At 37.0% G+C, this 16,198-nt stretch overlaps 1 protein-coding gene across 3 annotated transcripts in view; it reads right to left on the bottom strand.

The window, feature by feature from the left end:
- WWC2 (WW and C2 domain containing 2) overlaps positions 1-16,198 on the bottom strand; it is a 253,145-nt gene that overhangs the window by 78,297 nt on the left and 158,650 nt on the right. For all 3 annotated transcript variants that reach the window (XM_007496082.3, XM_001364404.4, XM_007496083.3), the window contains exon 9: positions 9,544-9,786. In XM_007496082.3, coding sequence (XP_007496144.1) covers positions 9,544-9,786 — 243 coding nt within the window. The remainder of the gene's footprint in view (positions 1-9,543; positions 9,787-16,198) is intronic.

Genomic DNA, 16,198 nt, shown 5'->3' with positions numbered 1-16,198 from the left:
GCCACCTGGAACCAAATAATTCTTATTTTTAAAACCAAACCCAAACCCAATTTATCATTTTAAAATACACTAATTATCAAACTTTTTCAAACCCTCAGGGATGGGAGAAGAATAAGAACAGGGGGAAAGCCTTAAAGCTATGTGGATACATGTTCTGTATAGATTCAATAGTCAATTTCTGGAATTAGTATTATAAAAGTGTTAAACAGTAATAATAAAATGTTATAAATAGGCTGCCAATTTACTGTATTTATTAGGGAAGTAGAACTTCACCTCTAAAGTCATATTGGTTGATGAAAAAGTTTCTCAGGTTAGAATTTTCAATCAAGAACAAAAATACTGATTATTCTTAACAGCACCACCATAAATCTGATCATATAAAGTTAATTTCAGTTTGATGGTTTAGGCAAGAAGGCATAAAAGGGCCTGTTAGGTCATTCCTATGTGATACGTCCCCTGCACCTATTAAAAACACTTTGACAGCAAAAAGGGTTAGTGAGGTTTTTAAAAAAAAGATTATTTTATTGAACTAGAAACATATCAAGTATCTAGAGTCCTAATGTTACCATCAAGAGTTTGTACACTACCTATGAAAACTTGAAAGCTATTTTCCTAATTCTATTAGAGAATTTATTTGGGATCATATGTAAGGCTTCCTTACAATGACCTAACATGGTGATAAAGAAATAAATACAAAAATCAGCTCATTCTCTTTGGAGAAGAAAACAATTTTCTTCTTTCTAAAGTCTTTGAAATATTATGTATGTTTTAGGTACTAGAGCAACAAGCCCATATTTTATTTATAAGCATCTCTCTTTGGAAGTGTCAACACCACAATCACTATTTTTTAAAATCAAAAGTAATTCTTGGCATTTTTCTTTAATGCTTCAAAAGGTGTTAAATTTTTGCTTCACAGTTTTCAAAGATGTGTTTTAGAAAGTAGTACAGGCAGGTGTTGGGTGTTTTTTTATACACACAAATATAAACAAAAAACCAATGAGGAGGAAAAAAGTCAACATAAAATAGGTTACTTAAAAATAAAGGTATTTAGAGGTCTGGAAAAAGTCAAGTAGCTGGCAAAATCCATGTCTTTTGTAAAAGAAACATTATTAAATGAATTTTTCCAACAGAACTTCTCATGAAAATACTATCAAGGCCACACAAAAATTTAATTTTTCATTAAGAAGTGAAGACGTTATTTTTAAAAATCGAGGCAAGCTGGAATCTCTGGCTTTTCAGCCATCTTAAGTCTTCCCTGACCATCCCAGCCCAGAAGACTCTTCCATTTCTGGACTTCTTTTACAATTGCTGCCTGAAAGATTCACTTGGCAATTAATTATGCAGTGCTCCTGACAATGTTTTTCCTAACATGTACTTGAATTGTCATTTAACACCATTATCTAACTTTTCTGATGTTCTGATGTTTAGCCTCTTTCAGCAAAGCTGGAAACTCCTTGAAAGTAAAGGCTACGACATTGCATTCCTTTCTGCATCATCCCCTTCACCACCCTCCCTCCCTTCATTGTCTATTACGGTGGATACTCCAAACAGCCACTGACTGGATCTTTTAATTTAACAGTAAGAATATCACTTGTTAAATGATACTTCTGTTCTCTCAGAAATGACACTTTAGAGTGGTTTTAAAGGTGAAGACAAAAGAGAGAAAAGAAAAGCATCAACCTTCTCTTTATGACTTCTTTAAGAAGAAATGAGCATAGTTGAGTTTGAGAAACATCCAAATAGTTACAACATATGCCTTGGTGGAAAATAACCTAAAATTTACAATGATATATGAAAGAACGTTCCTATAGGACCTAGTACTGTGGATGCTATGGAAAACTAGCATATTCACTTTCAGCAATACTATCTGTGGCAGAAATGTAAATGCCATTGTCCTAAACTGCCCATCATGTCCCCATTAACTATTGTTTTAACCTTATTGTTCAGTCATTTCAATTGTATCCCACCTTTTGTGACCCTATTTGGGAATTTCTGGGCTAAGATACTGGAAGGGTTTGCCCCTTCCTTCTCCAGCTCATGTGGTAGAGGAAGAAACTGATGCAAACAGGTTCAAGTGACTTGCCCAGGGTCACATGGCTAGGAAGTGTCTGAAGCCAGATTCCAAGCCCAGTGTCCATAAAGCCCTTCTTTACAACCAATAATCTTCTAAAATGTAATTGTCCCATTATTTGTCCTTACTTCCTGAATAAGAAAAAAGAAAAAGCCATGTAGTACAGACTACAGAGCAGATTCAGGAAGGCTCTGTGACTCTCAGCAAAGCACTTCATTTCTCAATGCTCCAGGCTACTCTCTAAAATTCTATCATCTGCAGAACAGAATAAGAGTTGGTCTGCATTGATATAGGATTGGCACAGGAATCAGGAGTTTCCCTTTGTCTATGAAATCACAATTCAAAGTCCAAAAAATTTCCCCCATATGCTCATCCACAAGATGGTGAGCTCCATCTTTGGTATAATGTAATAAGCAAAGCAAAAATTTTAAGGCTGTGTGGAGAACCCTAGAAATATAGAATTATATAATCTGATACAGTATCTGTCAATTCATAAGTATTTCATTTCATTTTGATGTATGTTATTGTTTAGTTATTTTTCAGTTGTTTCCAACTCTTCTTCACCTCAATTGGGCTTTTCTCAGCCAAGATACTGGAGTGGTTTACCATTTCCTTCTTCAGCTCATTTGAGGAAACTGAGGCACACAGGGTTAAGTGATTTGCCCAGGGTCACATAGCTAGGAAGTGTCTGAGGCCAGATTTAAAACTCACAAAGGTGAATATTAATTTCAGGCCAAGCCAGACACTCTATCCACTGTGTCACTTAGCTGCCTTTAACTCATTAGATGATAGATGTTGTAAAGAGAAAAAGAAAAAACCTGCACTATAATCAGAGGAAGATTTTGGGGACATAGCAAATAGGTTCTTTGTTAGCTATATAGATACTTGAAGAAAACCACTGAGAGGAAGGAGGATACATATTTGTCCAACGGTGATATTTTGTTTTATGCAGAAAATTATCTTTAATAAGCCTCATTTCTGCTACCAATTGCTCTTGTCTAGACAGTGAAGGAGCAAGCTGCTTTCCAAAGTGCTACATTTTAACATTTAAAAGAGGCAAAACAGAAATACATACATAAACTAAGACAAAAATTAACCATAATGAAAGAAAGGGGAGAATGGAAAAATATATTTTTTCTGACAATGGTGACTTGAGTCCAAAAGACTTGGGTGTTAGGGTGACTATCTCAGAATAAGGAGGTTACTTTGGGAAGTCAGTCAAAACACAATAAAAGACACTCAAGTCTCTATTAGTCTTAATGATTAACATCCACCAAGGAGAGATGACATAAGATTTAAAATCTATAGATACCACAATTTTATTAGGAGGCAGTGCTGCACAAAATCTAGTTACATTTTACTAAATACAGTTATTTTATTATTCTTTATTTTCAGAGCACTGCCCACCCTATGAGAGGGAAAACCACAATCAATATTTCTCTATGAAAAAGAAATTTAAGCTATAACATGAATGCAAAACAAAAAGTCAAGAGCCCAAGCAATTAAAACTAAAATTCACTTCCAATAAAGCTGAATTATCCATCAAGAATAGGCCTGATTAGGGGGAGCTGGGTAGCTCAGTGGATAGCGAGACAGGCCTAGAGATGGGAGGTCTTAGGTTCAAATCTGGCCTCAGACTTTTCCTAGCTGTGTGACTCTGGGCAAGTCATTGCCCCATTGCCGAGCCCTTACCACTCTTCTTGCCTTGGAACCAATACACAGTATTAAATCCAAGATGGAAGGTAAGGTTTTTAATTAAAAAAAAAAATAGGCCTGATCAAAAGCAGAACATAAAGCTTTATCTATCCTGCCAATAGGGATCACTTCTGTCAGAGGCCTCCCAACCTAAAAATACTGCATTTTCCCTTCTGGAGGTTGTTTGTAGATAAAGCCAAGACCCAGGGAAGTCTCAAGCCATAAGGAGAACTGCTGACAAGAATTTTGGCAGCAGATTAAATGTTATAATATTGTTGTTCAGTTGTTTCTCAGTCATGTCCAACTCTTTGTGACCCCATTTGGGGTTTTCTTGGCAAAGATATTGGACTGAATTGTCATTTTCTTCTCTAGCTTATTTTACAGATGAGGAAACTGAGGCAAACAGGATGAAATTACTTGCCCTTGGTCACACAGCTAGTGAGTATCTGATGTAAGATTTGCACTCACCAAGAGGAGTTTTCCTTACTCCTTTTTTTTAACCCCTTACCTTCCATCTTGGAATTTATACTATATATATATTGGTTCCAAGGCAGAAGAGTTGGAAGGGCTAGGCAATGGGGGTTAAGTGACTTGCCCAGGGTCACAAAGCTATATAGGTCACCTAGCTGCCTAGCTATATGAAGTTAATGAGTCTTTATCAAGTGTCTCAAGTTTCCATGACGTCAAACAGAACACAAAAATACAATCCTCCTACAAATATATCATTAAATGAAATCAGGATGGTTTTTAGTTAGATCTTTAGGACATTTCTCTTAGGTAATTATCACATTCTTCCCTTTCATCAGACTCATCTATGTACATGTCTTATCTCCTCCCCACTAGGTTTCAGCCCTTGGAGGGAAGAGATTCGTTCCACCCCCATCTTTGTTTCTAAAGCAATACAGATAAGGCAGGTAGGTGATAACTATTTGCTGGATTACATTTTCTTAAAAAAAAAAGACAACAACAATTAAGGATATTAATGAGTGGGTGTATTTTTGGAGGGAGGTCTATCTTGGAGTACCCTCAAAGATCTGTTTCTTGACCTCAAGATGTTTAACATTTTTATCAACCTTTCAGGTTAGGTCATTCTTGGCATGGTTATAAGGTCTGAGGACAGAAAGTTGGGAGGGAGGGGGGAAAGGTCCAGATGTGAGCCGACAGAACTGGAAGAAGATATCTACAGACTAGAACAATAGGAAGGACATAATAATTTGAAATCTGAAAGGAATAAAATCCTATGTCTTGAATCAAAGAATCAATTTCACAAGTACAAGATGAAGGAAACATGGCTAAATAATAGTTCCCTTTTTTTAAAAGAAGAGTTCTGAGGATTTTAATGAGACAATAGTCTGACACAACAGCCAAGACAGTCCCAGGTAGGACAAAGAGAAGTAGGGTGCCCAGAAGGCAAGTCAATCAAACAAAAATCTGTCTTGCTGGTATCCACTCTGGAGCAACCCACTCAGTTCTGGGTGATACGTTCTGGGTGATACATAATGGACTGGATCTAGAAGATGGCAAACAAGATGGTGAGAGAGAGAGAGATCATAACATACAAAGGGCAGTTGGGGATGTTTATATTGAGAAAAGATAACTCAGGGTGATGAGGTCTATCTTTAAGCATCTGAAGGGCTTGTCACAAGGACTTTTTTTCTGCATGGCCCTAGAGAACTAAGAACAGTGTATACAAGAGTCAAAGAGGCTAATTTAGGCTCAAGGTAAGGAAAAAAATCTCCCAACAAAAGGAGCTATTTCAAGAAAAATGGGCTAATGGTTTTCCCCTCATCATTATATTATAGAGATGATTAGATTATAAGTTCCTCAAGGGTAGGGATTTTTGTTTGTTTTTCTTTGTACCAGTGCTTAGCATAGTGCCTGCCCATCTTCTCTCTGTCTCTCTGTCTCTGTCTCTGTCTCTGTCTCTGATTCTGTCTCTCTCTCTCTCTCTCTCTCTCACACACACACACACACACACACACACACACACACACACACACTCTAATACCCTTACCTTCTGTCTTAGAGTCAATACTGTTTATTGGTTCCAAAGCAGACAAGTAGTAAGAGCTGGACAACTGGGGTTAAGAGTTTTGGTCAGACACAATCAAATGTAATGGACTTCTCTACTAGCAGCAATGCAATGATTCAGGACAATCCTGAGGGGCTTATGAGAAAGAACACTAAACACATCCAGAGAAAGAACTGTGGGTGTAGAAACACAGAAGAAAAACAAATACTTGATCACATGGGTTGATGGGGATATGATTTGGGATGCAGACTCTAAATGATCACCTTAGTGCAAATATCAATAATATGAAAATAGGTCTTGATCAATGACACATGTAAAACCCAGTGGAATTATGCATTGGCTATGGGAAGGGGGTGGTGGTGGTGGGAGGGGGAAAGAATATGAATCATGTGACCACGGAAAAATAGTCCAAATTAATTAATTAATTAATTAAACTGAAAAAAAAAATGCTGGGGAAAAAAAAAGAGTTGGCCAGAGTAACACAGCTACGCAATGTCTGAGGTCACATTTAAACATAGGACTTCCCATTTCCAGTCCCGGCTGTCTATCCTCTGAGCCACCTAGGTTACCCCACATGATAAGTTTCCAATGTGGGCTATATTTAATGCCATCCTAACTACCTTTCAAATTTGAAGTTCTATGATTTCTGTGACTCTTATTTAGAGGCATCTGTGATCTCATCAGAGGTGAGTTAGGTGACTAGGGATAATACAGTGCAGGTCCTGAAGTCAGGAAGACACATCTTCCCAAGTTCAAATCTGGGGTCAGATGCTTACTAGCTGCGTGACCCATGACAAGTCACTTAACCCTTTTTGCCTTAATGTCTTTCATTTGTAAAAATGAGTTGGAGAAGCAAATGGCAAACCACTCCAGTATCTTTGCAAAGAAAATCCCAAGTGGGGTCAGGAAGAGCTGACCATGAATGAAATGACAGAATAAAACAAGATGTGAGAGGGTACTATATGTGATCTCTTTTCTCAATGGGAACTATTTACTCTGAGATATCTTGAAAGATGATTCCTGAGTGACTCTGAAATTATATCAACTGTAACAAAGATGTCTGTGTTAGGTCTAGTTTCATCTTTTTTTTTTTTACACTTAATCCTTATTTGCAGAGAATGTTGGGTACTAAAGGCAGAAAATAAACATGGTAGCTCTGTTGTCATTACCAAAAAGAAGACAGAACTAAAGGCAGAAGAGCATCTCTGTTCTGTGATCATTCTTTCAATTTCATCAGAAATGTCGCCAGGATAATTTGGTTTAGCTAGATCTACAATTAAGCTCTCTGTACTGGTTTGCTTTGCTTTTCTCTTTCCATGATTTCTTTGGAAAATAACTTCAGGACCTTGGTGGACCTGCTATTTCATTGGCATAGAAATTTCTTCCACTGGGAGAGATCACAACTAATTCACTATACTTCATCTGATGGGTTTCTTTAAAGGCTAAAGTTCTCAAATTTATTGGTCTTACTCTTTAAAAGTTATTGAGGAAATTTTTTAAAAAGTTATTGAGTAGGGCAGCTAGGTGGTTCAGTGGGCAGCCACACCTGGAAATGGGAAGTCCTGGGTTCAAATCTAGCCTCAAAACATGTCCTAGTTGTGTGACCCTAGGTAAATCTTTTATCCCCAACTGCCTAGCCCTTATCTCTCTTATACATTGGAACTTATACCTAGTATCAATTTTCAGACAGAAGGTGAGGGTGAAAAAAAAAGTTGTTGAGACCCCATTCCCTGCAAAAAGGTTTTACTTATGTGGATTATATCTATGACTATTTTGCTCAGTAGAAATAAAACTTCAGTATTGTCATTAAATAGTTTTGATCTTGTAAATTGCCCCCAGAAACGGTGTCAGACCATACTTTGAGAACTGCTAGACTACCCAACATGCTGGATCTATCATGGGATCTTTTCACATTTTTTTGGATACTCTCTGTAATCGCTTGTTCTACAACATGAACCATTCACCACCTCCTTTTCCAGGATCCTTAACATTGACTTCAATTTTTCTCCATCATGCTGAATACTTTTTTGAAATCCATCAAACAATAAATATATATAATTGATGCTAAAGACTATGAAAATGTGATCTGCTGTAGACAATCATCTACAAAAATTAATGTGTTCCTTTTTCATATTTTCATCAAGGAGACTCTTTAAGATGTGCAGAGATGGTGGAAATGAGAAAACAGATGTATGAATTGAGGGAGGCTGATGTCTTCTTACTTGCCTTTTCTGGCAACACTGCTCTCCATGACTCATTCGGTTCTTTTGCTATTTTCTCTTTTAAAGATATGCTTAAAGATCAGTCCCAGACTACTTTTAATGTTATACTGTCACTCAGGGCAGTTAGGTGTCTCAGTGGATATGGTCAGGTGTGACCCTAGGCACTTTTGCCCAATTGCCACTCTTCTGCTTTGAAACCAATACACATTATTGATTCTATGATGGAAGGTTGAGAGTTAAAGCAAGCAAGCAAACAAACAAATAATTATATCATGTCCAGCAGTCTTCCTTTCTGCTGCTCAGTTCTAGAATTATTATTCCTACTCTGACAGAATTTAAGTACCTTAATAACAGGGACCACTGTATTCTTATTCACATATATAACAGGTGTTTAATAAATGCTGGTTGGTCAATTGATACATGTTCAATTCTCCTTTGAAGAGCACACCTACTCCTAAGCAAATGTGGTTTGTGACTGACCTCTTAGGCCCTATTTTAGGTCCATGACAACACAGCCTTCATCACAGATTTGACCACTTAGTGGGAACCCCAAAAAGGTACAAAATCAATGAGGAATAAACAACACTCCCAAGCATATTTTAGCCAACGGTTGTGGGGATTTTAGAAGTCGTACAAGTCATAGGGAATAAAAATAATGTGAATTCCCTGACCAGAGACCCAGCAAAGGTAGCACTACCTATTAGGAAAAGGCTCTGCTCACTTCCCTAAAGGTGACTTCAGTGTTTCTCTAGCCCTCAGCACCACATTAGCTCAGCTTCTTAAAGGAAGACCAAGCCTGTGCAAAACACTTGTCTGCCTCTATTAATCAGCAGGGACTAGACTTCCAAAGCCTAACTGGAGGAGTTAATTACAACCTAATCTGAAAGGCTCTATTTCTATACATCCTAAATGACTGGTTTACCGAAATGGGCCTCTTTAGGTTAAATGATCAATTTACATCTTCCCACCAAAACAAAGACAAGCAAAATTGCTTCATGCTTTCCCCTTCACATTTGCACCTGCTTCTGAGGTGGGTTTCAACAGACAGACCAAAGCCAATTGAGCATTCCGTGACCTGTAGAAATATCAAAGGCAGTTAGGGAAGGTGGTATTTTCTCTGCAAAACAAAAGGCAACAAACCTCTGCATTCTCACAGGTTGTAAACCTGAGAAAACGAAATTTCAGATGCTGTGACACCCCAGATAATCTTTGTTATCAGGGGGCAATATTTTATAGGTATTGTTATCAAAGTCAGTAAATGATGTTTTGCATTCCTGATGACAGGTCAACAATTCTGCATTATTTAACATCTGTCCCTCATATTTTCATGAGTCTAACAAACCCAGATATGTATGTTTGATGATTATATGGAAGGTCCCTCTGTGCTATTTTAATTAAGAAATCCCACAGAATATTTCCTGGAGAAAAATAGCTCATCAAGGTCTAGTTCTGATTCTACAAAGTGTACAAAAAGGTTAAACCATAGTAGGAAATATTGATATGACCACAGGGATGAAACCTACCTCTCAGCAAGGGCTCGACTGGGTGTGTTTTTCACAGTCAGCAGCTCTTCCTCTAGAATCTTCCTTTGGCCTTCCAAGTATTCCAACTCACCCTGAGTACGTTTTCGCGGTATAACAAATTGAAGCTCTTTCAAAAATTCTTCTTTTTCATTAATCAGCATCAGTTTCTCCTTTTCAACATCCAAATCCCCAGGCCAGGGCTCATTGTCTAACTTGGACAGCTCAATTTTTAAATTGGCCATGCTAAGGAGAAAAAAAAATCAAAGGAAATGAGCATATTTTACATCTTCTAGGAAAGGAACAACACAGGAGAGCTTAAATGTTGACTAAAATGTCAATAATTTAACTAATTGGAAAGGGATTTTTATCTGGTCTGAGGCCATGTTAAAGTACAATCCTTAACTTGTGGTCCTGTGATTTCAATGCTTTCTGCATCCTTGATAAATCACTTATCTGAGTGATTCATTTTCTCATCATCTTACAAAAGAATGAAAAGTACAATATAGAAACGTCTTATAAAAAGAGTCAAGCTGTAGGGGCAGCAGAGCAGGGTGAGTTGGTAGAGTCATCTGACAGCCCAATGACAGCCCAACCTGAGTGATGTTTTGAAGGCTCCTAACTGTTTCTAGTCCCCACTGACTGTAGATATCTCAAATTCCAATTTAATTTTCAAAAATTATTTATAAAATTAGAATTTAAAATTTAGAAATAATATTTAGAATTTTAATTTAAGAAATTTATTTTGAAGAATTTCATTCATAGAACTATAGATATAAAGTTAGAAAGGAGCATGGATTTTTTTTTTCTCTTAAACCTCGATCTTCTGTCTTAAAATCCATACTAAGTATTTAGGTAATTGAGGTTAACTGGTTTGCCCAGTGTCACATAGCTAGGAAGTGTCTGAAGTCGGATTTAATCCCAGTTTCCTGTCTCTAAGCCTGGCTTTCTATCCAATGGACCATCTAATTGTCTTCTACAGGTTTTCTAATAAACTCTACCCTGAGAATACTTCTCATTTTTCAGATAAAGAAACTGAGGCCCAGCAACATTAAATATTTTGCCTAAAAGTAGTAGAGTGAGGATCTAAACTCTAATCTTCAAAATACTCTTTTTACTGTAATGTCTATTAAAATGCAAATACTTTTGATGATGGCATCATCCTAGACTCTAGGATCTCCTACTCATCATTCTAAGCTCGGGAACACTGTAAGGAAAAATATAAGCTCCTTGAGGGCAGGATCTATTTTTCACATTTTTTTAGGTCTTCATACTCCCCAGTGTCAGGAAATAGTAGATGCTTTAAAAAGTTGATCAAACTGATTTAATTAGATGGGGTAAGCAGAGGAGTGACTGAGGTCTAGTGAGGTTGATGGGAGGGGGAAAGGGGTACCATGAACTGCTTTGGTTTTGCCAAGTGATGCTGCCCCCCCAAAAAAAAACACTTGAGTAAATATCCATTATGTTCTATCAATTCTCTCATCCTCCCACCTCCCAAATTAGGACCTGGACATTTCCTTCCTATAATTTCTGGCAGCCTCTTTCCTCTTGCTTGATAATTATAAACTGGCTTCCCCTGCATAAATATTTTAGGGTAAGGGGCACAAAATGTGATTCACCCTGGGGTTCTTGCTTTCTGGAAATTAATCCTGTCTTTGGCAATCATATATATCTTACTGTGAATTAATTTTGTTGTCCTGTCTTTTAAAAATCAGATGTTTTCTAAAAACACACCTGAGAATAAGAAAGGGCAGTGGACACCAGAGGACATCAGGAGAAAGAAAAACAGGATGAAAAGAGTACCCTTTCATTATCAGAGGTCCTCTTCTCCAGCTTCACATTTTCACCAGTTTCAACTATTGGGTTAGTCTTGCCCCAGATCAAGAAAGCTAAATTATATTACCCTAACTGGTATACTGGGAAAGAAAGAGAGTTTGTTCATCATAAAATCCAAGTGAAAAAAAGAGGAGGAAGGCATTTTCACTATTTTGACTATAAGCCCAAGATTCAAGGGGCACTAAATACTATATACTGAGAAGGCACACCATGGTCTCTGAATAAGCAATAGGCATTCCTGCACCAAGTAGAAACATGATAGGAGTACAAGACTAAAGAGCATATAGAAGGAGAAAAGTAAAATTAAGAGGGCAAAAATACTCTTCTTGCCCACTTAGTTACTAATTAAAAAACAAAGCAAAACAGGGCAGTATAGAAAAACCCAATCAGGAACAAAGTCCAAAACGATTGTATAGCCTACCCTAATGAGTCTTTTGTTCTAGCAATAAATATATTTGCCATCTCAAAGTGGCATTTGCATGTGTAGGGTCCTTGTGATTTTCAGCCACCGTCTGCACTTACGACAGATGTAACATCAGCTATTCTTCAGTTTTCACCACAAAACTATAAACAATTGTCTCAACATTCTGGAAAATTAATCATTAAAATGCTAAATAAGCATGGTATTATTAGCTTCATTAAGCACATAAAACAAAAGGCTGAAAGAAAAAAACAGGTTAGAGGGAAACAAAGCCCACGCCTTTATTTATTCAGAATTCAGTAGGATAAAGCATTTTCGACATAAGCACAGACCCTTGAGATTTATCTTCCTTTCAACACTACAATAAAATTAAAAGTAGAAATACTGGAGAAATGCCACCGACATGAGAGAAAGTCAGTACTTTAAATTGTGCCATAAAGTAATTAATGAAACAAAGCGGGGGCAGAATTCTATAAAGGTGAGGAGAAAGGGAAAGGTTTTTTTAACAAGTTGAGCATGATATAGCCACTGGATTTCAGATGTATTTCCTAGAGGAGGATGCTTGCCGGTAAAAGAATCTGAATAAAAGAATATGAACAAAAAGAACTTGGAATTCCTGGAAAGAAGGGCAATAGCGGTTCCTGCTCTATTTAAACCTCAGCTGATCAGAGAAAGATCTTACATATTTCCTTGCACATAGTAGGCATGCCACTGTTTAATGAATTAAGGATTTCATCCGAAGTTCTAGTGATGAAAAGTTCTGTAAGGGATTTGGTAGTATAAAGTGATAGCCTCAGGCATGCACACGTCCCCAATGTAGATTTCTTGCTAGGGAGGTCCTTTCCTATGACTTATTTCACTGAGTGAAATGAATAAAATTTCTGAATTATATTCAAAACAACTCTTTCGGCTCCTTTCGCTACACTGAAGTAGTATAGCTTGGAGCCATACAATACTCCAATCTTATACCTTGCTGTGTCCCTGTGCTGGCACAGCAGGCTGTGTAGATTTGCTAGTTTTTATGGGCACAAAAAAAACGACACACTTAAAAATGAATGTGCTTGTTCTGATCACTCAATCAACAGTATTATATTTGTAGCAGCCAGCGCTTACCGTATTAGCCCGAATATAGTGCAACATTTTTTCCCCCAATATGTACCTTTGAAACTCACATTCGCGCTATATTCAAGCACTTCCAGCTTTGAACCTGTAAGTTGTATATTGTGTGCCTCAGCATGCATCTTAACATATCTATTTATAATCACTACATCATAAATGAATCGAGAATTCATGTTACGACGCAACATTGTTCAAATGTATTGGAAGTGTCTTGAGGAGAACATTGAAAATAGATTTAGGTTAAATTGTTGCAACTTCACATATGTGTTGTTTCGTGGGAATAGTCTTTCACACATGTGTTGTGTGGCAGTGGTGACAGATCTAATGCCAGTGTTTTTTATTTCAGTAGCTCTTACGTCAAGGCTCTTGTATTTATAATTTCTGAATATTTACCCGTTATTTATTTGATGAAGGGTAGAGAAAATAATTAAGAGAATGTTGTAATTTAAAAGGAGAAAATAAAATCGGTGTTTCCTCCTTCTCAGTTGCCCTTCAAAATACTTGGGATTGCACTATGGTCAGGGTCGCATTATATTCGGGCTAATACAGTATATAGCACTTTAAGGTTTGCAAAGCACTTTACTGATGGTATCTAATTTGATTCCTTAGTTTGTCTAAAGCATCATAGGGGGCAGAACCTGAAGTCTAAGAGACATTTCCTACCCTCAAGGAACAGAACAATCTAAGGAGTTTAACGCTCTACAATGACAGACCCTTTAACTACCATCTCAGTTTCACCTTCAATAATGGGGGTAAGTGTGTACAAATCTGTAAATAGAACAGCATTAGATTTTTCTGGTTAAAATTGGATTATGAGAACTGAAAATTTTTTTTTCTGTTCAATTAAAAAGAAAGTCCCTGTGACTTACCAAATAAACTTGCATTGTGGCTCCTTATAAAAATATCTGCAGTTAGAATTGTTAGAATAAGTGCTAACAAGGAAGCAGCTTGGTAGCTCAGTGGACTGAGAGGCAGGTCCTGGGTTTAAATTGGGCTTTAAAACACTTTCTAGCTGTGTGACCCTGGCCAAGGCACTTAAAACCCCCACTGCCTAGCCCTTACTGCTCTTCTGCCCTGGAACCAACACATAGTATTGACTCCAAGATGAAAAGTAAGGGCTTAGAAATGTTTTTTAATTTAAAAAAAGAGTGAATGCCAACAAGTATTCATTTAGTATTTTAGCATTAAATTTAAAGTTTTAATTTTAAAATTAAATAAAAAAATTTGGTATTAAATTAAATTTAGTATTAAATATTCATTAGTTTTTTAGTATTTAGTAACAGATTTCAGGGATAGCCAGGGTGGTGGCTAGCATGTGATAAGGGACCATTACTCACCATCTATTCTAAGGCTGCTCAATGGTAATATATTGTTGCTATTGTTATTTAGTTGTTTCAGTCATGTCCAACTCTTTCTGAACCCATTAGGGGTTTTCTTGGCCAAGTTACTAAAGTAATTTGTCATTTCCTTTTCCAGCTCATTTTATAGATGAGGAAACTGGGGCAAACAAGGTGAAGTGATTTGTCCAGGTTCACAAGGCTTAGATCAGATTTGAACTTGGGAAGAGGAGTCTTCCTGACTTCAGTCCCAGATCTCTATCCCCTGAGAAGTTAGCCCATAGGCTAGTTTAAAAGAAAACTGACACTACTATTAAAACAAAACACCACCAGCACATTTTTAACAAAACTCCTAATGAGACAGAAGCCATGGTGGAGAGAAGAGAAAATCAACCCTCCACTCTTCTTTGCAGAAGGAGGCAACTACTGGTGTGAAATATTACACATATTGTTAGACTCCACATATACAGTGGTTGGCTTTTCTAATCTTATTTCCTCCTGCTTTCCCCAATTTCTTTTATTTTCACTGTTCCAAGAGATGGCTAGGTAAGTGAGTGGAGAAATGGGAAGGGATATATTCGGAAAGGAAGGTGATACATATATACAAAGGATAGCAATAACAATACCACTTAGAAATCAATTGTAAAAGCTATAGCATGGCACAGGTATTTAGGCACCTATCATAGTATATAGCAAGGGCTTGCTGAATAAATATCCAATGAAGATAATTAACAAGAGGAAAACGGGTGAGAGGTTCAACCTTCAACTCTGTTATTTTAAGCACTCATCAACATCAATATGGTCATTCCCTAAGGTCATAATAATAACTGGGGCAGGTAGGTGGCAAAGTGGATAGAGCAGTAGGCTTGGAATCAGGAATATTCCTTCTCCAGAGTTCAAATCTGGCCTCAGACACTTACCTTGGACAAGTCACTTAACCCTGGTTGCCTTAATTCCCCATCTGTAAAATGAGCTGGGAAAGAAAAGAGCAAACCATTCTAATATTCTTGCCCAAAACAACCCAAAATGGAGTCATAAAAAATTGGGCATGACTAAAATGACTGAAAAATGACATCATAATTATTATTTTCTTAGGACCTATCATTTCCAAAATCTTTATGTTAGAGGAAACAGATTATGATTATTATTATTTTGGAAATGTAGTCTTCTAAGTCACACCACTAAGCTATATATTGTAACAAGCACTGAGGATACAAAGAAGCAAATAAAACCAATCCAATCTCTGTTCTCAAGAAGCTTACATTCTAAAAGGGGAGATCACATTCAAACCAATGTGTACTATTTTAAATTCATCTCCACACTCAATAACAATCATACTCTTTAATAGCCAAACAAGATATTTTTCACATTAAAGTCCTTGTGGAAGCTTCCTATTAAAATAGTCTCCTTCTTTCTAGGAGAAACAATTCTACCATAACTCTCTGCTTATACTACATTTTAAGTGTCTTTTTCCACCTGTGTTATCCTACGTGATTAAAAACAAAGCCATTTTCTAAGCTTCTAGAATGAGGGAGATGACTAAACCAAAGGCATCATTGGAATCCCCCCTAAAAATAAATAAAGAAATAAATAACACTAGCAAAAAAGGACTTACTCTCTGAAAACAATTGGTAAATATAATCCTAGAGTCCATTTTCTAGAAAAGGATAGTCTTGGCACAGAGTAGGTATTTTTAAAAAGTGATTGACAGTGAGGTTCCCTCTGCCACATAAGGGCAAAGTCACAAAGCAGGACAGAAAGGAAGAGTATAAATTGGACAAAGAGTACTTAACTAACAAAGTTCTTTGATCACCATTCACATTGAACTGCCAATCACAGAGGTAAAAGAAACACTCCAGGGCCTCCAAAGATGGTAGATAATAAACAGACCTTCACTTAACTTCTTAGTTTCTTTCTGGACTTAACAAGTATTTTACCTTTGAAC

Source organism: Monodelphis domestica, chromosome 6 (genome assembly GCF_027887165.1).
Source record: "Monodelphis domestica isolate mMonDom1 chromosome 6, mMonDom1.pri, whole genome shotgun sequence".
Classification (NCBI taxonomy): Eukaryota; Metazoa; Chordata; class Mammalia; order Didelphimorphia; family Didelphidae; genus Monodelphis; species Monodelphis domestica.
The sequence above is the reverse complement of the archived record's forward strand: the minus strand, read 5'-3'. Positions and strand labels throughout refer to the sequence as shown.